We start from the raw sequence: 24,298 nt of genomic DNA, 5'->3' as shown, positions 1-24,298 counted from the left end.
TTCCTTATTTAGCAACATGGGTAGGTGATTATCAATTTTTAAAATGTTTTTGAAAGAAATAGATTTAATTTTCACTGATTTTATTTATCATTTTCTTTTTTAAATTTTAGTATTGTTTCCCTTGTATTTATTATCCCCATTACTTTCCTGGTTACGATTTGATCTGTTCTTCTTTTCCTAATAACTTTATATAGAAATCTAGATTATTTTTAGTGGAATTCTCATTTTTAACATTCTTAGTTTTTTTCTAAGCATTATTTTATTATTGTCCCATAAATTTTGATATCTTCTCTCTTCATTTTTATACAATTCAAATATTTTATAACTTCCCTTATGCTTTTTTTTCTCTTTGATTCATAGTTTAGAAATGTTATTTCATTTCCAAATCTATTTAGATTTTCCAGATATTATTATTATTATTTATGTTGTTATTATATATGGCAGTATTTGGTGAAATTTTTAGCATTATTTTTTTACAACAAAGTAATATCATATATAAATAAGTCTAATTTTATATCTTATCTTTGAATTTGGGTTTCTTTTGTTCTTCTAGTACTATCCTGAATAGAAATGACAAGAGTAGACATCCTTGTCTTGTGGCAGAACTTAGAAAGCTTTCAGTTTTCCCTCATTGATTATGATATCATCTATAGACTTTCACAAATGGCCTTATGTTGAGAATATCCCTTTAGTATCTACTTCATTGAAATTTTTTATCACAAAAGAATGCCAAACTTGGTCAAATGCTCTTCCTACTACTATTGACATGATCATATGATTTTTACCTTTTGTTCTGTTAACATGGTATATCCCAGAGTTTGTTTTACATAAGTTTAGCTAACCTTTAGTTCTAGGGATAAATACCACTTGATGATATTGTGTGCTCTTTTATATTGTGCTGCTATTACTTTATTCAGGTTTTGGGGTATGTATGTTCATTAGAGATACTATCCTGTAGTTTTCTTTTCCTGTGTTTCTTTTTGCCAGTGTTGGTGTTAGGATGATGTTTCACTCATTAAATGGTTTTGAAAGGATTACCTCCCTCTACTTTTATTATTTGGAAATTTAAGAAGGATTGTATAAGTTATTTGATATTTGCTATAATTCAGACATTAACATTTCTACCCTGGGATTTCATTTTGGGGGAGAGTTTTGATAGCTATTTATGTGTAATTTCTCTGTTTAGAATTCCTATTTTTCTTTCTCTCTCTCTCTCTTTTTTTTTTTTTTTTCTTTTTTGGTATTAGGGATTGAACTGACAGGCACTTACCCACTGAACCACACCCCCAGCTCTTTTCATTTTTTATTATGAAGCAGGCTTTCACTAAGTTGTTTAGGGTGGCAATAATTTGCTATGGCTTTGAACTTGTGATCCTCCTGCCTCAGCCTCCCAACTCACCTGTGATTACAGATGTGCACCTCCACTCTTGGCCAGGAATTTTACTTTTCTTGATTCAATCTTGTTAGCTTTCATATTTCTTAGAATTTATCTATTTTGTCTCAGTTATCCAATTTATTGGCATATAGTTATTTGTGTCAGTTTCTTATGATTACTTTTATCTGTGATATCATTGTAATATTTTCTCTTTAATTTTTTATTATATTGATTTGAGACTTTTATCCCTGTATTTTTAGTTTGTCCAGCTAAGAGTTATCGATTTTGTTTTTTCAAAAACCTCATAGTTTTGTCAATTTTTTTCTATATTTTGTCTATTCTATATTTGACTAATTTCTCCTTTCATACTTCTTATTTTATTTTTATAGATATTTTCAGGTGTGAAGTCAGATTATTTATTTGATATTTTTTTCTTTTTTAAACTTTAGGCATTTACTGCTATAAATTTCTTTCTTTTGCTGTTTTGCCTGCATCTCATAAGTGTGTAATCAATATTATAGCATCTAAGTATTTTAAAAAAATACTGACAAATTTGAAAAGAGAAATTGATAGCAATACTGTGTTAGTCAGGTTTTTGTCACTGTAGCCAAAATGCCAGTCAAAAACAACTTGGAGGAAGAAAGATTTATTTTAGCTCATGATTTTAGAGATCTCAGTTCATGGTTGACTGACTCCACTACTTTAAGCCTGAGGTAAAGCAGAATATCATGGTGGACGGGTGCAGCAAAAGAAAACTGCTCAGCTCATGGCCCCTGAGAATAAGAAGGAGGATGGGGGGTTGCTGGGGAGAAGATAAACACTTCCAGGCAGAACCCCCAATGATTCACTTCCTCCAACTGGGCCCTCCCACTGGATTATCCATTGTGCTATCCATGGATTAGTCCATCAGCTAGATTAATCCAGTGATGAGGTCAGAACCCTCATGATCTAATCATTGCCTAAAATCCCATGTCTATACACATGAGATTTTCAGGGACATTCCAGATCACAACAATAACACATTCGCCATAAGGGACTTCAATCCCTTTGCTTTCAATAATAGATAAAACAGTCCAACATAAAATTTATTAAAAAATGACAGACTTAAATAATACTGTGAACAAATGATCTTAAACAAATATATACAGAATTTTACTTATACCTTGAGAGTACACAGTATTCTTTTTTTTAAAATTTTTATTAAAATATTTTTTATTTGTGCAGACACATTTTGATTCATTGTACACAAATGGGGTAAAACTTTTCCTTTCTATGGTTGTACACAATGTAAACTCACACCATTCATGCAATCATACATATATATATAGGGTAATACTGTCTGTTTCAGTCTACTGTTTTTCCATCCCACTCTCTCCCACCCCTTTTTCCTCTACACCATCCTAAGTTCCTTCATTCTTCTCTTCCCCCCATCACCCCCCATCGTTATATAATGTCACGCACTTATCAGAGAAAACCTTCGGCCTTTGGTTTTTTGGGCTTGGCATATTTCACTTAGCATATTTTCCAACTTCATCCATTTACCAGCAAATGCCATAATTTTATTCTTCTTTATGGCTGAGTAATAGCCCATTGTGTATATATACCACAGTTTCTTTATCCATTCGTCAATTGAAGGGCATCTAGTTTGGTTCCACAATCTAGCTATTGTGAATTGAGCTGCTATGAACATTGATGTGATTCCATCGCTGTAGTATGCTGATTTTAAGTCCTGAGGAGGAAATGAAAAACAATAATGTATGTCAGCAAAAGGAGGAATTACCTTAAAGGAAAATTCATTCAAAGGAGAAACCAAGCCAAGTTAAAAACCAAAAATAAGCCAAAATGACTGGGAATACAAATCATATCTCAATAATAACCTTAAATGTTAATGGCCTAAACTCATCAATCAAAAGACATAGACTGGCAGAATGGGTTAAAAAGAAAGACCTAACAATATGCTGCCTTCAAGAGACTCATCTCATAGAAAAAGACATCCATAGACTAAAGGTGAAAGAATGGGAAAAAACTACCATGCACACAGACTCAGTAAAAAAGGGTGTTTCCATCCTTATTTCAGATAAAGTGGACTTCAAGCCAAAGTTAGTCAGAAGGGATAAAGAAGGACATTTCATACTGCTTAAGGGAACCATAAATCAGAAAGACATAACGATCGTAAATATTTATGCCACATTATTCTCATGTGCACATAGAACATTTTTTCAGGAAAGGATACATCTTAGGTCACAAAACAAGTCTCACACGCTTAAGATCAAAATCATATCAAATATCTTTTCTAATTAATGAAACAAGGAGTAAAGAGAGTAGAAAAAATTAAAAATAAAGTGCACACTTTTAAACAAGTACTGAACCAAAAAGAAAATATTTGAAAATATTTTCAGGTAAGAGTAAACATACCAGAACTTACAGAAAAAAAAAAAAAAAAAAAAGCAGCAGTAAAAGGGAAGTTGATAGTAATATTAAATTTTTTAATGTATTTGAAGCCCCGTTGTCAGATTCATACAAAATTATGTTTGTTGTTTCTTTCTAAAGAACCAATCCTTTATCATCATGTAATCTTATTTATCACTGGTAAACCTCCTTGTTCTAAACTCTACTTTTTCTAAGCAGTTACTTCAGCATTTATTTTTTTGACTAGTATTTGAATGATATATCTTTTTCCATTCTTCTGTTTTAACTTATTTATGTTTACATATTTGAAGTTGCTTTCTCTTAGATGACATCAAGTTGGTTCTTGGCTTTTTATCTAATCTTGAAGTTTGGCTTTTTAATTGAATATTTTGATCATTTATGTTTAATATAATTATCAATGTGATTAGATTTAAAAATTTTAAATGTTTTTTCTCTGTCACAGAAACTCACATAAATGACAGAGAAATGTTATTTTTCATTATCACATACATTTTCTTTCCTCCTTTTTAAAATATTTTTATTCTTGTACTAGTTTCTTTGTAGCATTTATTTGACAATACAATTTATTATCTACTGTACTTAATGCTAAGTTATGAGCTACTAAATTGACAAGAATTTACTGATATAGGATACACATTATGTGTAAGAAGGGTGTCAGGCAGGAATACTTTGATTAGCTAAAATAATTAAATGAAAAAACACAAATTAAATAATTTTTTTCATTATTCTAGTCTATCTCCTCTTTTGAATTAGTTATTGTGTATACTTTAAAATTGTTTTATTGGGGTTTTTTCAGTTTTTAGTATGTATAACATGCATATTTAACTTGTCACAATGTACCTTGAGGTATCTTACTACCTCATTTATAGTATAAATTTCTTACAAACTATGCTTCCATTCGCTCCCTCTTATCCTTTGTTATTTTTGGTTACATTTTCCTTCTACAGTGGTAATAAATCTTACAGTGCCTTGATATTCTTTTTATTTTAGAATTTATTCATCAGTTGTTTTTCTTAAAGATATTACAAAGGAGGAAAAGTTTTTCTTTTATATTCATTTTCTATTTTCCTATGGATGTTGCTTTACATTTCTTCCTAAAAACCCAAATCGCCATGTTATCAAACATCTTCAACCTAAGGATCTACCTTTAAGATATCTCATCATGAAGGTACTCTAGTATTCAATTTGATTAGCATTTGTTTTCTTAAAACGTTTAATTTCGCCTTTGTTTTTAGAAATTTGAGATCTATTGATCAATTCATTTTATCATTTTGTGCTTAACAGATGTCTCCTCCTCATCTTTTGGCTTGCATAGTATTTGGTGAGAAATGTGTTCTGATTCTTACCTTTGTTTCTATGAATGCAATATTTCCTTTTTTCTCTGGTAGCTTTCAAGATTGTTTATTTTTGTTTTTATAGAAATTTAACTATGATTTTCTAGATACTTTTTTGTTTTTTAATTTTTTAAAAAATATTGTGTGGTCAAAAACTCTTGTATAGAATTCTCTAAGTATTTTGGACTTTAATTAAATTTGCAAATGTATCATCTATTCTCTAGTATTTTTTCTTCCATATCTGTTCCTTTATTTTATGAATCAAAATAAAAACATGTAGATGATTTAATGTTGTCTCAGCTTTTATGTGATTTCCTTGGTATTTTTTTATTTACTGTTTCATTTTGGATAATTTTTATCATCCTACTTTGAAATTCACAAATTTCTTCCTCAGATATGTGAAACCTGGCAAAGTAATTCTTCATCTTGGATAGCATAGTTTGGTATTCTTATTTATTTGTTTTTTTAATTTTCAGGAGTATTGATTTTACTCATTATGATAATTTCCATCTTTTTATTGAAATTCCCCATCTATTTATATATGTTCTTCACTTTACCTTTATGTTTTTCAATGTATTAAATCATAACTATTACAAAACCTCCATGATGCATACCTGTCCTCTCAGCAGCTCTGGAAGCAGAGGCAGGACAATTATGAGTTTGAAGCCAGCCTCAGTAACTTAGTGAGATTCTGTCTCAAAAAAGAAATATATATATATATATATATATATATATATATATATGTGTGTGTGTACACTTCTATTTATATAGAAATATATATATATGTACACTTATATTTATATATAAGTATATATACATAAAGGCTGGGGCTGTGAGTCAGTGATTGAGTGCCCCTGGATTCAATCCCTGTTACCATAAAGATGAAGCATTTGACTGATAATTTCAATATCTGGGTAATTTCTCATCATTGCTTATGTTGATTGTTTTATCTTTGGACAATGACATTTTTCCTTGTAGTTATATTTGTCTTAATTATTGAATGAATGCTTAACACGGTGATAAAAAGGACAGTAAAATTTGAGATGAAGAGCATTTATAGCTGGAAATGAATAGAAATCTTTTTCTCTTAGGATGATAATAGTTGAGCTGGTTTGGAATTTTGATCTTGGTACCCTCATTCCCACACATGCAACTTCCTTCAATGAAGGGCTACTGAACCATGGGTGAGAACCATGTGTGACATTAAGCCCTGTGGTGCCAGAGGCTATTCTCACTTTTTCTGCTCCATCCCCAGCTTTTAAGACTTGTGCAAGTACCAACTGAAAGTCTCTCTCCCCAGTCTTTCATCTCTAACAGTGTTAGACTTCTATTGCTTGTTAAATAAGACTAAGTTCATGTTGAGTGGAGGGAGTTCTGGTGTGAGCTCAGTCTCAGACACGTGAGCCTGTGTGTCAGGAATGAGGCTTGGTTATCATTCTTATCATTCTCCTATGCATGACAATCATGTTCAGACTTGTATTCTGGAAGAATCTTAAACAGCAGATACATTTTTTTTTTCTTCTCCTCACTGCCTCTGGAAATGATATACCTTTTATGATCCTCCCTTGGGGGCAGACAACATGGATTCTTTAACTCTCCCCCAAATTGTGATCTTTACTTTGTTCTTTGAGTCAGGAAAGAAGGTTTATTAATCTTCCCTAGAGGCTGATGAGTTTTGCCTCTAGAGAAAGCATTGAATTTTTGCCTGGGTCCTAGGGAATAAGACAGATAGCTGTCCCTCCTTCCATAGTGTAAAGCTTATTTCTTCCTACAGAGACAAGTTGAGTGAAGTGGAGTGTATTTTGACACTGTTCTACCTCCATCATGCTTTATTACTGAAGTGTCCTTCCCTGCCATCATTCTTTCCCAGGAGCAACTAGTGAAGATCAATATGAGTCTATAATTGAGTGCAGGTCACCTTGTTCTGGGCTCTCAGGTATTCTAAACTTATATTAGCCCATATTCAACCTTCAATAATTCATTAAAATTTCTGACTGATTCTTCCTATTTGCTTCTATGGAAGCCTCTTTACCCTCTATGCTCTGTTCTTTGCTCTGGTTCTCTTTAAGGGTGCTTTCCACTCTTTGGAATTTAATTTATTTTGTCTCATCACCTCAGTTCTCTGATAGCTTCAAGGAAATTTACATTTTTATAGGTCATCCAGTATTTTCTCATTGTTAGGATTACAACAATGTTCTTCTTTAGCTTTCCACACCCTAAGAAAAAGGAGAAATCTATATAGCATTCTAAAAGAAAACATGTTTATAGCTGAGTGATATATTGTCCTCCATCGTAAACTTTCAAAACAGAGATAGGAAATTCCTATTACAGCAAAACCTAGACTCTCCCCAGATATGTTCCACTAGCCTACAGATTTGTAATCAGGCTAATATAAACATCTACAAACAATATATGGAAAAACAAAACAAAACATCTTTTTTTTAAATTTAGAATACAGATTGCAAAAGTAACAGGATTTCATGATACACTCTATAAAGAATAACAGATGATAAAGTAAGTTTGGGATACTCCATGCTAAATACAAATTAATGATTTGCTTATTAGAGTAGTTCTCCCTAATTTTAATAGCTTTAATGTGCACTAAGGATATGCAAGAGGAGAAAAAAAATCTGTCTAGCATTCTGAAATCTTATCTGGCCACAAAACCCCTTTCTTTGAAAGAAGAAAGTGTTCCATAAAACCTGTATTAGTTAGCTTCTGTCTCTACAGTGAAATATCTGAGGCAATTGACTGGTAGAGAAAAAAAGTTTTTTTCAGCTCACAGTTCTGTGGGTTGCAGTTCAAGACTGAGGGGCCCTATTCCTTTGTGCCCATTGTAGTACATAATAGTCTGAGTATCTGGCAGAACAAACTACTTGCCTCATTAGGCAGTGAACAGGAAGGAGAGAGTGGAGTCCCACAACCCGCTTCCAGAGCATGCCCCCAACGACCTACAGGTCTCCCAGTACGCATCACTTCCTAAAGATTTGATCACTTATCAATAACCCACACTTGGGGGACACTAACCACATTCCAAACAATAGAAAAGACCAATGTGGGAAATGCTGGCTTAGATATTTCTGAAAACACTGTCATTTTAAAAATTTTAAAATATTGCCTCTTTTTCACAAGTTTGATGTTGTATCTAATTCTTTGAGGTTCAACTCGCTCAGTGAAATAAAATAAATGTGATAAGCATCAAAGTGTAAAACATAGGATAGGAAATAAAATGGTTACAATGTCTACAATATAAATAATTTTATTATTAGTAAACTTTCAATAATTCTATGAGATCTAACTTAAAATTTATTACTTATTTTTTTGCCTTCCATTATTTTTAGTCATATATACCATATTGTAAATAGGTCAAGTGAAGTTTGGGTAGAGATTCCTATGTGGGCTTTGGTTTCTGATTTAATTTTATTGACATCTATTGAAAACTTTGTTCATCTTCTCTACACTGAACAGATAGCTCTACCTGTGCTGTAAGCTATAGGAATTAAAATCAGGTGAATAGTCTTATATATAGACCACTTTAATACCTCTGTAATCTGTTTATTTTAGAGCAAATTAAGATGATATTGTTGTTTGCTTCCATATTTTGAAATTTCCATTTTATATTTTCTTTAATTAGTTCACACACTAATTCATAGTCAATTAAACACCTAAATTCACCAGCAATTCATAGGGATGATGAGGTATAAGGAATTAATTTTCTTTAAATCATTATAGATTAGTTACTTACCTATGAAATTATGAAAGTAAATTTTTATAAAGTCTTATGTATTATTCAAAATATTTTCCAAAGTCAATATACCACAACGTATCTTAAATGACTGAGCACTGAAAAGATCAAGGCTTTGTTTCTGTATTTAGATTTTTCTTTTTATATATATATATGGTACGACAAAATTCAATATATTTTAAACTGAAATGTGTGGTATATTATCTGAACCATACTCTACAAACTTACTTTGTAAGTGAGCCACTTATTTGTCTAGAGCTATTTTTCAAAAGAAACATTTCATTTTATAGTAAAAGTAGTTAATTATGAGAAGATAATAAAATTTGATCTCTTTTTGTAAACCAAAACGATAACTGATATTCACTATAGTTGATATCATGCATTCCTTTGTTTTTTATTTAGTCTGATATACCACACCAGAGGGATCAATCACATAATTGACAGACACTTTCCTTTCTAAGGGCAAGTACAATTACTTGCAAGATACATTAAAAATTTTTTTGTGTGTGCATAAAACAAATAGTAAAATTAATCTTATTTTGAAGATTTAATATGTACACCTCAGATTTGAATACTAAAATAATGTCCCAGTGTTCTATATACCCTCCAAACGTATTTGAGGGGCATATTATTAAAAATTATCTGTTCATATTTACTTCTTAAGTAACTGGTCAAATCAGACAAGGTGTAAATAAAAGACATTTTTTAAGAGACTCAAAAGAAACTTATCACTCTCTGTGAAGGTTTTAGAAGAAATAAAATTGCAGAAAATTAAGTAATCTAAACAAAAATCAGTTAAAATAATAAGCTTGCCTCAGTTTAGCCATTTGATTAGTATGAGTTAACGATGCTCTAGTAAACTTAAGTATTGAGACATTCAAAAGTAAGCTGATTAAATCTACATCAAGCATGGCTGCCATCTTGTGGGGACAGGATATAATGTAATGAGGGGCCAATCTCAACAAGTGCCCCTTTTGGGTTTCAAGTCATGATTTGACTTTCCATCAACCAATTGCTTTATGCTTATTAATATTCTCATGAAATGGCACACAAAATTCACACTGATGAGGCAAGTGAAAGAGACCTACCAATGCATATGAATTTCTGCTCCTAAAATTTCAAAATCATGGCTTATGTGTGGATAGTGAAACAGCTTTGAAATTCAAAGTTTTCACTTGAATTAACTTTAATAATAGATACATTTGTAAAACACTCATATATTCCAATCAATCCTGTTGCAAAATTTGGTTAGAATTTACATCTCATTCTGTTAGAGGAAAACATTTTTTCTGACAGGGCAGTCTCATAGATTTAGGGAAAGCTTTGAAAATAAAGAAGAGATTAAGAGCTAAATTTAGAAGTAAAGAAGGAAGTAACGAAGGAAGGAAAGAAGGAAGAAAGGAAGAAAGAAAGGTAGGTAAGAAAGGAAGGAAAGAAATATTGTACTAGTGTGATGGACAAAATAATTTGACAAAGTAGAAAGGAGTTGACCTGAGAAAAATAAGGACAAAGTATAATCAATGTTAGTCTTTCTTATAGGAATACATGATTTAATGATTTTCTTGAAGCTTATTTGAAAGTAAAAAAAAAAAAAAAAAAAAAATCACGTTTTCTGTTTTTGCCTTCCAACAAATATTTCCTCATTGTCTTTTAGGAAAACAAGGCATTGCATAACAGAGCTCCTAACCCTCCACTGAACTCTGAACTTCTATGAGCTGCTAAATACAAAAAAGTTTCCCTTTCAGCCCCTCAACCAAACAGAATTTATGCTTTCCACTTCCACAAATGTATATTTCAATTATAACTTCAAAGTCCTTTACTACAGCTACCTGCACCTACAGATGGTTAGTCACTGCCCTCTTTCAGCCTTTTTTCATGCTTATGGTAACGTTATAATTACTTAGAATCTTTGGTATGGCTAGCTAGGTTTATAATGTTAATGATACAGTTATAGAGAATTAGAAATAATGATCAGAGTACATTCTCGCTTTTTCTGTGATATTATTTGAACACTAACTTCTCACCTGAAGTTTGAAGTAGGTACTCATAATAATCTTGTTTCATTGTAAAACAAGATCTTGATTGAGTCAATGAAATATTATTGGAGAGTTTATTTTTAAATTGACTAATCTAGGTTGATTTACTGCTGTTATAATCGTGAGCAGCTGATTTTTTAAATTTAGGCATTGGTATTCTTAATTTCTTTTTTTTCAGGTAAAAATTAGAGAATTATACATTTCACGGGTTTCCATTACCTTGCTTTCTTTCCACAATTATAGGCTATTGAAGGAGCTGCACTCTCACTCACCCCAACAAGGCAAATTAATATTTCTCTGAAATTCTGTTTTTATGGGAAAAATATTTTTCTACTTTGCATCTTAAAGCTATTCAGATTATCTACCATTTGTTTAAATTGCTGACATGCATATCACAATTAATGCCTGAATGAAGTGACAGTCTCCACTTTGAAAAATAATTCATAAAACATGGTTCACTTTCATTTTTATTCCAAAAAGTTAAGCACATTTTAGAAAACTTTAGTGAATGAAGACTACTTTCAAAAAGTGTGAATTTCAGTCAGATGCATTGACCATTTCTGTATGATAAGTTGTCTTTGAATTAAAGCTAAGCAACCGTAATGAGACCAACAGATAGCCTTCATTAAAAAGCCTATTTAATAAACACAACCAGTGAATGGGTTATTTTCTTTCTCCTTCTGGATCTTGACACCTAACTTACACATCATAAATCTTTGTTTCTAGCTAATTAATGTATCACAATACATGCAACTTTCTAAAATAGTAGAAAATATAGTTAATACATTATTAAAATCTGTGTAAACTTGTATTTCATAAAACACCATTAATTAGGACTCAATGGATATAGAAATTATTTGGTAATTAGTGAAAAGATTGTTATTCTAAAATTGAAAATCAGTAAGCCGATGTTGCATTTTAATTTTGCACTATGTTGTCTTTCTTTTGGAAAGCTTCAATTCCTAGTTCAACTATCTTTTCTAATTGACATTTTGCCCATTTTAAGTAATTGTCATACCTCACAATTTTTTTCTTTTGTGATATGTCACCCAATTCCTTTAAATATTTGAGTATTAGAACAGTGGCTCTGAAAAATGGCTGTACATTTGAGTCACCTACAGAGAGTTTGGAATATACACATTATATTTTGGGTGCTAAACCCCAGAGATTCTGGAAATAGCCCTAAGTGATTCCTTTGAAAAACTTCCAAGATTATTTGCAAGGGAAGTTAGGGTACAAGCACATTAAATTGGAGGATTTGGGAATTATAAGAATGCTATACCTATAGTTCATGAAAACAGTTTCCAAGAGATGAGGTTATATGAACATAACTATATTTGGTTATCTCCAGGATTGAGCTACTTATTGTTTTGAAGTTCCATCTAGCTCCAGGATATAAGTTATTATAGTGTTCTTTCCATGTTAAATGGTCATTTAATAATTTTTTCTTGATAGAATACACAGGGAGTCATCAATTTTTAAAATGCCCCTGTGAATAGTGTGATAGAAGCAAGTTATGGGTAGATACATCCTTTCTTTTAATTCCTTGTCTGTATCAACAAAGTATAATTCATTAAAGTGCATTAGAACCCTTTAAACAGCAAAATGACCTCAATAACAATACAAATATAATCAATAACGAGTCTATGTGTACTAATATAAAGGAAAAAAAAGATAAAGGAATGAGGAAAATTGGGAGAAACAGAGATGGCTCCTTAGAAGCACTGGTTTGTTCCAGATTTAGAAGGGAAGTAAAATTCACATCAACAAAGGTGTTGTCTGTAAAATGCTGAATTGAATAACATGTGCATAAGCTATGGTCCTTGCACTTAGGCATTGATGATCTAATTCCTAAGCAGTCTTGTTTACTTCTAATGCAATATGAGATCATAGAAGATGGAGAGATTTATACTACACTAAAGGGTCGAGGGGGTTGGGGATATAACTCAGTGGTAAAGTACCTGACTAACATGAGCAAAGCCCTGGGTTCAATGCCCATCATGGCAAAAAACAAACCAAACAAAAACAAAGGACTGTACACCACTGCAGGGGCAAATAATTTAAACTAGCCCTTTAAGTGGTAAAGGTAAGTGGTTGGCTAGATGAATATTTGCCTTCCAAGAAGATCTGCTTACATTAGTAGCAAATGACAGCACAACATAATCTGGAATATTCAGGAAAAATATTCAGAATGAATGAATAGTATTTGCAGAGGGGAGAACATGCAATTGATTTTAGAGAATGTTGACCCAACTCACCAGGTTAGAGAGAAGGGCTCAAATGAGAGAATAAGAGGTTTGCCAAACTTGAGGAACGGGAGGGCTCTGAAAGTCTGTTTGACATCTATACATCCAAAGTAACAACATTCCCAGAGGATTGCATTTACAATTGAAACAATATTAGGACCATTAATAACTCAATTAGTCATTTGATTGTGTTACTAAATCTTTGATCTGCAATAAGGTTAGCTTGATATAAGTTAATCATTAGAAGAAAGGTAGTCACAGTAATCAGGATTTTATAAGAAATAAGCTGGCTGAAAATCTTTTCAGTAGAGGCTGGGAGGCTGTCATTCAGTACTTCCTCAGCTCTTCCTGTGGAAGACAACCAACTTCCCCATTCTGAATTTATCTGCATAGGTTATTAAGCTACTCAATGCAATATTTTGACCAAATGTTTCACTGAAGCATTTATTCCTGTTTTATTTCATTATTCTATTTCTTTTTAAATTTCAAGCATTTCTATTCTGATAGAGGAGGTCTATCTACAGAAGAATTTCAGGATTCTTTCTGTATCCTGATTGCCTAAAAAGAAAAATACCCTGGAGACGGGGTTTAAGGGTGTAGGAAGGATCACTGTATAAAAGGCAATTAGCACGTTCTCTCCTTTCTATAACTTTATAATTGAAATCTCATTAAAAGATTTCTAGGTCTCTTTTTCCCTAAGTGACCAGGTGTCCCTAATTTGTTTTCAACCAATGTGTCTGATTTCAGGCAAAGACTAGAAAAGTCTGATACCTGTTGGAGAATAGCAAGGTTAAATAAGTAGGGTGGCTTTTTTAGGTTGCTTTTAACCTTGTACAAGAAAAAAAAAAAAAAAAAAAAAAAAAGAAGCAAAAAAAGCCTTCAACGTCTTTTCTCTTCCAGTCCTGCCTTTTTCTCAGTCCCGGTTGAAGATTCCAAGGGAAATGAGAGCACTATTTTGTTTCTCCCTTGTATTGCAGATAGGGGGAGGAGGTGGTTATTAGAGAGAAGCTCTTCCTCTCTCGGTTTCCCCCTCTCTCTGCCTGACAGCACCGCTCTCTCGCGGGCTCGCTCCTTCTCCTAGGTGATCCATTTCTAGGCAACGTGGGGCTGGTGCTGAAGCTGCCAGGCTCGCTCCTTGCTTCCTGCATCCCGCAGGCGAACCGCTTCAAAAGCATCCTGCAGCCCGCGGCGGCTTCCCTCCGCCGGCCTGGCCCCACTGCTCGCGCCTGGCGCAACTCCCCCGCCACCGCGCCCGAGCGAACCGGCTCCCCGGGCCCGCCTCGCTGAGCTCTGCTCCCCGCCTCGCGCAGAAAGGGGATTTTCTCTGCATTACTATCTGCATTACCTTGAAGTTCACTTTTTCTACCCCTCTTGGAGAGGGCTTTTTTCCCCTCCCTGCTGGAATCTGGCTGCTCCGGTTGGAATCTCCTAATCTTCCCTTCCCACTTAGATTTTGGCAGCGAAGACAAGTGATTCTCTGCGGGCCATAGGGGCGGGGTGGGGGGGCTTTTTGGCTGGGGGAGGGGGCGGGGAGGGGGCACATCCGGCGTGAGGGGGGTGTTGGAAGTTGCGGCGGAGCTGGGACCGGAGACCCGCGGCCCCCGCGCAGCGATGGGGATGGTCTGAGCTCCAGCCTCTCCCCCTGCCCGAGAGCAGCCGAGGCTGGATACATTTTTAAAAAGCCAAACTGCAAACAACTCTGGCGATGCCAAAATTCCCCTCCAAGTGACACGGCTTTGCGAAGGAGGTTTCCTCAGGCTGGGCTCTTTCTCTCATTCCCTCTGCCTTCCTCAGCGACGATAAAAGGCTTCTCTCTGGCAATAGGAATTTAGAAAAAAAAAGAGAAAGCTGCGCTAAACTCGATCGTGACCTCAAACTCTTTGGACTGTTTTTATTATTTTTTTTTTAAATATATATATACTGGAAGACAATCCATCCTCAAAGAGAATCGGCATAGGAGGAGATGGAAGTTTTCCCCTTGCTCTTGGTTTTGTCCGTCTGTTGGTCTCGAACCTGGGACTCGGCGAATGCGGATTCGATCATTCACATCGGTAAGAAAGGGTTGGTGCTGTTAGTGGATACTTTTACTGTTTCCGTTCGCAGATGTTTCCCCTTTGCTTCCTACTCTCCGCCCTCTGAGTGGCTTGTTGGAGGTGGCTTCGGTCCATTTCCCCTTCCCGCTACCCTTCCCTCACACTTGTTCAGTTTTCTGGAAGGATGTGGATGCTCGAACCTTGACTTGTGCTGTTGTTTCGCGGTGAACTGTGGAGTGTGGGCTGAATGCGTGGGGGTCTCGAATTGACCTCAGTGTGCTGTGCGTGTGTGCTGGGGAGTGCAGGGGGTTCTAAGTGTGTGGGGAAAGGAAGTTTAATTGACTCTACCTTCCATATTTTCCCCGGATGTACATTTGCTCCATTTAGAAAAAATATTATCTTTGGGGAGCACAGGAGGTGTCACCTGTGAGGCGATAAGAACGGGGGTAGGGGGTGAGGGGAGCTCTCTTCAGATCGAACAGGTGGTTTTGCAACGTGAGCCGACTGAGTTCGCCGCAGCGTAGTGCGATGGTGACGGGGTGCCTGACGCGCCCCCAGCCTCCCTCTTTGCTTGGCTTTCCGGTCCTCGCGCGGAGTCGCCGAGGCGGTGGCAGGAGGGGCTGGCGGCAGTGCAGCGGAGGACTGAGAGCCCTGCGCCTCGCCGCCTTGTACACGCTCTCCCAGCCTTGCGCGGCGGCGAAACTGGCCCCTGGGCGCTTGGGAAACGCGGGAAGCGAACGCGCGCAGGCCGCTTTCTGGGCTCCCGCGTAGATATCCGCCTCGTCGCGGCTCCCAGTCAACTCCGAGTTGCAGCGCAAGGCAGGGAGCAGAGGCGCTTGGGCTAAGGCTGGGCGCCCAGACTGGGAGGACTGCCGTGCGGGCTCGACATGCTCGTGGCCCCACCTATTGGCAACCAGACGGGCCAGGACTAGCGGCGGCGGGCAGGCGGGGGCGGGTGGGGGCTGCACGTCATTATCATGCATAGCGCTCGCGGCTTCAGGCTCCAACTCTTCTCACTTGCTAATCCGTGAGAGCTCAGTGGAGACGAGCTCTTGCAGCCTTTTCTGCGTTAATGCGACGATTTCCTTTTCGGAAATTCGCCTCCCGGGGCAAGCAAGGTTCGTTTGCTGGGCTGCAGTGAGGCCCCTCTTGGGGAATTTTTCTGGGCTCAGGACTTTTATCTACCCACACGGCTTGGTATTTTTCAAATCGAGGCGACAGATGGGTCACAGCTTCTTCCCTTTCGGTCCCCCTGCCCCTCCGCCGAGCACCACATACGCACGCGCGCGCGCACACACACACACATACACGCACGTATGGTAGGAGAACCTGTTTCAGGTGGAGGTTGTGCTCTCCCAAGCAAGGGGCTCGTGCCTGGTGTGCGTGCCCGGAGCGGGCAGACCCTCAGCTCCAGGGGGCTCCCTTTCTTGGTTTCAGAGGCTATCTTTGCAAACATGTCTACCATTCTGTATCATTTATAGCAATGGGATTATGTATATCTCTGTGCAAGGGGTAATGAGGTCAGGATTCAGAAAACCTTGCACTTGTACATTAAGTAAATTGAGCCTTAGATAACTTACCTGCTGGATTCCGTTTTGCCTGGGAGTTAACAGTGCCTGAGGGTCCAGAACTTCACAGGGAGAAATTATTATCTCAATAAGGGTGTCAGTAATGTTCTGATAAGTGTTCAGAAATGAACCAAGCTGCTCTTAAGAAAAGGAAATATATTTATATCTAGTTGTAAATGACTGGAGCAGGGATGAAGGTATATAATCATACCTTTTATGTTCATTTTATGATAAAGGGTTTCTGACTTATGCTTCTTATCTCTCAGAAGGAAAATGCTTATTTTATTGCTTGTTCCGTGGTCTACATGATAAATTCATTATTTACAAACACCTACAGCTCTTGCTATTCTTTACTAGATATATACTATTTTGCAGTGTAGTTTGGGCATTTCTTTTAAAATAGCACATATGTCGTATTTTTTTCCTTTGCATATTGTTGGTCAGTGTGACATGACTGACTTACTTATAAACAGAATATTAAAAAGTAACTGAGCAGAAATTACAGATTTCCTTAGAAATCTGGTTGTATGCATTAACTGTGCACATCCTACTAAAAGATATAGTTAACTTCTCGATTAATTTGACTTGAATGCAGTCAGTACATTAGACAAAAGAATTCATTTCTTTTATAGACTCCCTAGTATTGCAATGAATCTAACAGATTGTTTCAAAAGTTTTATACCTTTTATAATATGCTGAAAGGTGGTTAATTTGTGTTTCAGAGGTTAAATGCTCCACCTTCCTCCAAGCTTACTTTCAGCAAAAATATGAAAAATTAAAAACTGAATGTTGATATTAAAATTCTAAGTCACCAGTTAACATGCATTGGATCACTTTACTTAGCTGAATAGGATAAGAGAATTTTCTTTGGAGGTGATTGCTTTCATTTAAATACTTAATGGGAAATATGATTATGGGGAAACGTATTAGTTCAGGACTAGAGGGATAAAAGTGATGAAACTGTAGGGAAAGGAACTATTTCAATTATAGAGATATAAGGAGTTATATAGAAAGGAAAGGCTTTCCCAGCTTCCTGTGATGTGTTCATGCAGAAAGTAGCTGCAATAGGTAGTTCAGGCAAACTGGCAAGATAAAAAGACACTGCTGTAATAGGTTCTTAAAATATTGAATCCTTTTGGTTATGGGACCAGATTTTAGGCATGATAATTCTCACCTTTGTTCTCTTTGGTTTTTCTTCATGTAAGTAGTTTGATAAAGTTAATGACGTAGTTTAAACACAGGAGCTCACTGTAATGATGAACTGTAATGGTTAAATTGGAATGATTGAAATGAAAATTTTTATTTCACTCAAAATGCATAATATTGCAATTATTTTGAGTTTCTGTTAAATCATATTTGAGAGATGTTTAATAGTTGCATATACTTGCTCAATACATATGCACACACTGCATATATAAATAGTGTTTTGAAATGAATTGCCTCTATTGTGGTCTTCTTTGCCCTGATAAAAGAAAGGTCTTTAGACATATAAACTATGCAATTTTGAATTATGCTTCTACTTTGAGTCTGTGCATTGATTGAGTAATTTCATCAGACCCACATTACTTGATTGCTTAGAAGTTTCCTAATGATCTGCATGCTGTAGGAAGAACCAAAAAGTCGTGAGTGGAATGGCAATGATATGGTGTTTTATGAGGCTATTCAGAAGTCGCTCTGATTTATGTAGCTAGAAAGCTCCCAAGTCTTTGAGATTAGCCACGCTGACTGCTATTTTCTTCATACATCAGTCGTCCCACACTTTTTACTCCCTAAATACAACAGGAGTTTTGAGTACTGTTTTAATTAAGCAGGGATTAGGTGGCATTTCCAGTCAACTGCACAGTTTGTGTTTTGCTTCATATCTAATATGGAGGATCTCATGTTTTAACAGTTTAATACATATGCTTATTTCTTTATCTGGTTTCTGTGCTCACAGAACTGATTGTAAATTAGCTATCCTCAGTTATATATCTCTACAAGGGAACATTCAAGTACTGTACTTATTCATACATTACACAAATCACTGACATAGTTTGGTTGTTATCAATCATGGTAAAATACCTTATGTCAACGGGGAGTAGAACAGAAGCATTTATTCATGATTTTTCATAAGCAGATGACACTTTATCCTCTGAGATAATAATCATCAACTCTGACATTATGAGAGGTCTAAGACAATTCATGGAATATTTGAGAACCTCAAACATTTCGCATAATATTTCCATCAGGAGAATGTTCAAATTATAGTACAAAATTGGGTGAGTAAAATATGTCAACATGTTCAAAAATAATAATAGATGGTAAATTTAAGCATGGGTTTTCCTTAATTTTAAATAGAGTACTATTTTATCCAACACAGAATATAACCATATTCCCAGAAGATATTCTGTGTCTTACCAAGATTTTTCCTTTTTAATTTGTAAATGATTTGCACTAGTTAATGATAACCCCATGATTCACCAGGGACTCTTTGCAATGTATATCCCAGTGACTTTTTTATTCTTTTGCTACATAGTGTAGCTGTTTGCTTCCTATCTTCTGGATAAATATTGTAAACTTCTAGAAGATATTAATACACATACTTTGCTATTGTTCATTTTTATATCATTAATAGAGTTATTAGAAGCACATTTCAGGTGTGCATTGTTAGACAATGTTATTATCAATCAAAAATATCAACTATGGCACAACACAGCCATTTCACTAAGGATCTTTGCTTTCAAATCCAGGTGAAATCCAATAAACATCCACTAAATATCTCCTATAAATTTTAATTCAAATATGAATAAAAATCAAGGTGATTAACTTTTGATTCTCCCCCAAATAGAAACCAGTTGAAATTTTCAGAGCAATAGAAGATGCATTTCCTTCGATTCAGGTCTCTAGTGCTTATTTTATCATACTATAAGTTTATCTTAATGGAATATGATAATTTTAATATCATACTTGATATAGTACAGAAGTTTTTCTTTTTTCCTCCACTCACATATATGACTTTTAAAAAGAAAGTCATTCTCATTTCTCTTGGATTGTCATCACATTTCAGATGATAGCTTGTAGATCAGTAGCAACAAATGCAATGTTTATTAGAAAATACATTTATGGCCTATAAAGATAGGTTTGCCATTAGGTGTCACTGCATTCTGAGCTGTACCTTTGTTTTCCTACTTGAAAACCTCATGGAATATTTTTTAAATTTTCACAAAAACGTGCCATTTAATGAGATTTGTGATGCAGTAAAATCCAGGTGTTTTTTATTTTCAAATTAGAAAGAATAACATTACCCTTATCTCTTATTCTTGGAAGAATTTTATTTTCAAACACATTAACACCTATTACTTTCTAGATAAACTAGATTGCCAAAGTGATGTAATTTTTTCCACAGATTTAAAATAGAACAGAAACATATAATTAAACTAATACTTATTTTCTGTGAAAGTAAAGACACCAGGAAGGATGCAAGTATGACTAATAGTGTTGTTTAAACAGAAATTAGTGAAAAGTTTGTTAGACATTTTCTAACTGGGTGGTTCTACTTAACCTATGAGATAACTGGAGTTCCAAACTGATTGATGTTGGTGACTTGAAACATATATATAAATGGAGCTGAAATAAAACATCTACCTGGACACAAAAAGGATATATCCAGACATGTCAAACATTGAGTTTTGTGAATGATCAATCATATATGTTTTCACATGACTTTTGCCTGTTAAAATTATTTTTTAGGTATTGTATCAGTTCACTGCACAGACATCACCACTACCACCACCATTACCCTGACCATAGGGTTTATTCAGCCATATGAAACAGGAGTCTATTATCACTTAGTAATTTCTCTGTTTAATTTTTGAAAAAGAACAGATTTCCTTCTAGCATATCCCATTATAAGAATAATGGAAGATGCAATTTAAACCACCTTTCAATTGGATAATTTAGTTTCAACATTAGCAAAATCATATAGAGGATGTAAAACATTAGCAAAATCATACAGAGGATGTTAAATGAATGAACAATTTGTCTTATGTTAGACTGTTCTGTTTCAAAATTAATTGATAATTAGTAGATGGAAAATGAGTTATAAGAAATTTGGAGTAAAATTGAGTAACACTAAACACTAAAACACTAAAGTAATACCAGGATTGATTAAGGACTTTGTGCATTCCAGTCATTTACATTGATGAAATTTAGTCTTTGGGTATGGACACAAATTTCAGGTACATGTGAAAAACAGGTAGAATATTAAAATATTTTAAAAATGTGATCTGGGTTCATATCTAGAAAAGTTGGTACTAAATTCCAATGTTATAAATAGCTAATTGAAAAATATTGAAAATTGAATTTCTTTAGTCTATAATTTTTATCAGTTCTAAAACAAGATTTAGACTAATTTTCATTTAAGCTCCCAAATGATATGAGCTAAAATGAAGAAAAATTTCTATATTTGAGGACTACCAGAAAGAAATTGGAGAAGGGATACCATCAATGTGATTCATTAACACTAAGGTATTATATACAGTGCTACCCCTATAACACACCACAAACTCATTAAGGCTATCTGGGGCAGCCTTATGTAGTCTTATGTTATAATCAGCACCTTCTATGCCAGCCTGCAGAATGTACAAACTGGAAGTACACCAGGAATATTAGCATAAGCTTGATATCCCTCAAACATGCAGATTATAAAGAAATAATTGAGTAGAATTCTTCATTGTGTTGGCTTCCTGCTCTACATTTTTCTACTATTACTATTCACCAAGTAATCATAAACATGAACCTGAGACTGGGTCATTCATGGGAAGCTTCCTAAGTAGATGGAAGAAAACCTGGAAGTGCACATCAGAAACAGCAACTAGAAGGGTCCCTGTGTGTTAAAAATGCTTAAATTACTCCTTAATCAGAACCCTTATTTACAAGTATTTTTATTTATGAAGTCAATTTTATTGAAATAGCAATTTTTATCCTTTATTCATAGCAAAATAACTCAAAAGTATTATTTTAAAAATAATCTTTTTTTTACTGCTCTAAGTACCTTATTTTGTCTAAGTAACCTTAAATTATTTGCTTCATTATCAAAATTATGATTTTAGAAGTTAATATTGCTAAAACTACAGTTGAATATAGGCACTACTACGAACATGCAGTATGTGTGCTTATTGAGAGAAAGCTCTTTTACTCAGCAAACATTTATTGTGAAACTACCCTTTATTTAGTACTGCTTTTAGTTCCTAGAATTAAAATGTTAAAAAAGCAAGCTACTATTTTCAGGGGGGTGTCCATGAGAAAAATCATAAAATGAGTGATATAATGTTGGGTTCTGATAAATACTACCAAGAAAAATGAGGGATTGATGAGTGATGAAATATGCTGTTTTGGATAGGGTGCTGGTAAGGCCTCTCTGAGGAGGTGGTCTTAGGAGAAGAGACTAGATTCAAAGAAAAGGAGTGAGCCTTGAGGATATCTGATGAAGAGGGATTTTAGGGAGAGGACATTGCAAGGGCAATGGCAATGAGACAAAACACTTAGGAATCAATTTGTTTAGAGAACATTTGAAAGCCAATCAGTACAATTTAATGAGCAAAGCAGAAAGTAGAAGGAAATGAGGTCTGAGAGGCAACTAGGGCAGATCCTGTAGGGACTTACAGGTCATGATGTATCTAGATTTTTAAGGTAGGTATGGGTTGAGATCAAGTGCATGGTATGAAATGGCTTGTATTTTAGAAAGATAACCTCCATTTGGATGATCTAGATGGAGTAAAAATACTTTGAAAGCAAATTCTAGTTGGTAACTCAACCAGAAATGCTGCTGTCAAACTGTATATAATTTAAAATTAGAAGAAACAAATTTTCTCATGGATTGTTTGGGGTAGAAATCCATAGGAAGTAAAGAGGATTCCAAGACCTTTTTTTCTCCAAGCAAGTGGGTAAAAGACCTTAGTGTTAATTCAAAGTGGGACTATAAGGATACGAGCAAGTTAAAGAGGAAGTGAGCAACTCAGAGTGTATATGTATGAAAATTGAGCCTTGACTACTGGGTTTGACCTGTCTTGGAAAAAAGTGTTCTTAGTAAGCTGGAAGTGACAAAAATAATGATTGGAGAGGATTTTGAGATTTAATGGAGTATAAGGAGTACTGTTAGTTTTGCCATAATGGAGGAAAGGGAGCAGGGGCAATGGTGAACAGGAAGGGCAGAATTGCTTCCTTAAGGTGGGAGTTCTGTTAATATGGTAATTTTTTAAAGTTTCAATCATAAGAGAATTATCAGTAAGAGGATTTGAAAATAAGATACCTCTTTTTCTGCAAACTTACTTGATTCCCTGAGTTTGGATAGCATAGGTTTGAATAGTGATGAACTTGGTTCCTTAAATCTTGGATCTAGTGATACCAGGCCAAAGCCACTGGAATTAGCTTGAGAGAGGAGTCTCCAACTGCTCTCTGAAACACACTGCTAATTGTTCTGCTGTTTTGCTTCATGTAGTTTCCCAGATTACCATTCAACTTTAATGGAAATTTCTTACCTGCAATTATGAGTGGATTATGTGTTAAGGTATATTGATATACCAGTACAAATAGAATAAATATTTTGTTCATTGGTAATTACTAATTTGAAGAATATATAATATTTTTGCCTGATATGGTATTAAAACAGCATAAAATCCTCTTGTTTATAATAGTCATATTTTAATTGATTGTAGGTTTCTTCTAAGTAAATGCTGTCATGCATTTGAATAGTTTAACATCATTTAGAAAATTTTTGAAAGAATACTGTTATTGTACAGGGCAAATTTTATCATCACAGCATAAAATATTGATGAAATAAATTTATATTGTGTTAATTTTCAGTGACACATTTCAATATTTCTTTTTATGGATCTTTCAATTCTATTTGTGCTATATCAGCTGACAGGCTTTCAGTCATAGGTGAAGATGAGAAACTGAAATGTTCTAAAGTTTCTGACCTCAGAATTCATCCTTTTGAAAATGAATCTTAGTTTCTTCTTTGGTCTATTAATATCCCCATAAGTACTGTATATTACAATGATTTTGTGTCTCAAATAAAAAAATATATTAAAATAAGAATGTTCATAGTGGGTGAATTTTTTTGTGTGTTATCATTTCCTTTGCTATCTCCTATATAGAAACATTCCATTTTGTGAAACAATGTAATGTGAATGTTGCATGATAATTTCTGCTTGGTTGCATCTATTAATTGATGTGTAAACATGGAATACATGAAGGATTAGAATATAGGAGTATTGTGGTTTGAGTCAGCAATGATTAACAAAAAAAAAAAAAAAAAAAAAAGAAAAAGAAAAGCCAAGTGTGTTATGATTGAAGCTGAGGAAGATAATTAAATAGAGCACATCAAAAGATTTTGTTTTGTTTTTTAATTTTTTTCATAGTCAATGGAACTTTATTTTTTATTTATTTAGATATGGTGTTGAGAGTCGGACCCAGTGCCTCACACATGCTAGGCAAGTACTCTATCACTGAGCCACAACCCCAGCCCTCAAAAACTCTTTGAATTTAT

The 24,298-nt window shown here is 34.7% G+C and overlaps 1 protein-coding gene across 1 annotated transcript in view; it reads left to right on the top strand.

Moving 5' to 3' along the window:
* Positions 1-14,726: 14,726 nt before the first annotated feature.
* Grid2 (glutamate ionotropic receptor delta type subunit 2) overlaps positions 14,727-24,298 on the top strand; it is a 1,421,540-nt gene continuing 1,411,968 nt past the window's right edge. Inside the window, exon 1 of the mRNA XM_047565820.1 lies at positions 14,727-15,217. Coding sequence (XP_047421776.1) covers positions 15,130-15,217 — 88 coding nt within the window. The 5' untranslated portion in view covers positions 14,727-15,129. The remainder of the gene's footprint in view (positions 15,218-24,298) is intronic.

Source organism: Sciurus carolinensis, chromosome 10 (genome assembly GCF_902686445.1).
Source record: "Sciurus carolinensis chromosome 10, mSciCar1.2, whole genome shotgun sequence".
Lineage (NCBI taxonomy): Eukaryota > Metazoa > Chordata > Mammalia > Rodentia > Sciuridae > Sciurus > Sciurus carolinensis.
Note: the sequence above shows the minus strand (reverse complement) of the source record. Positions and strands in the feature narration are given on the sequence as shown.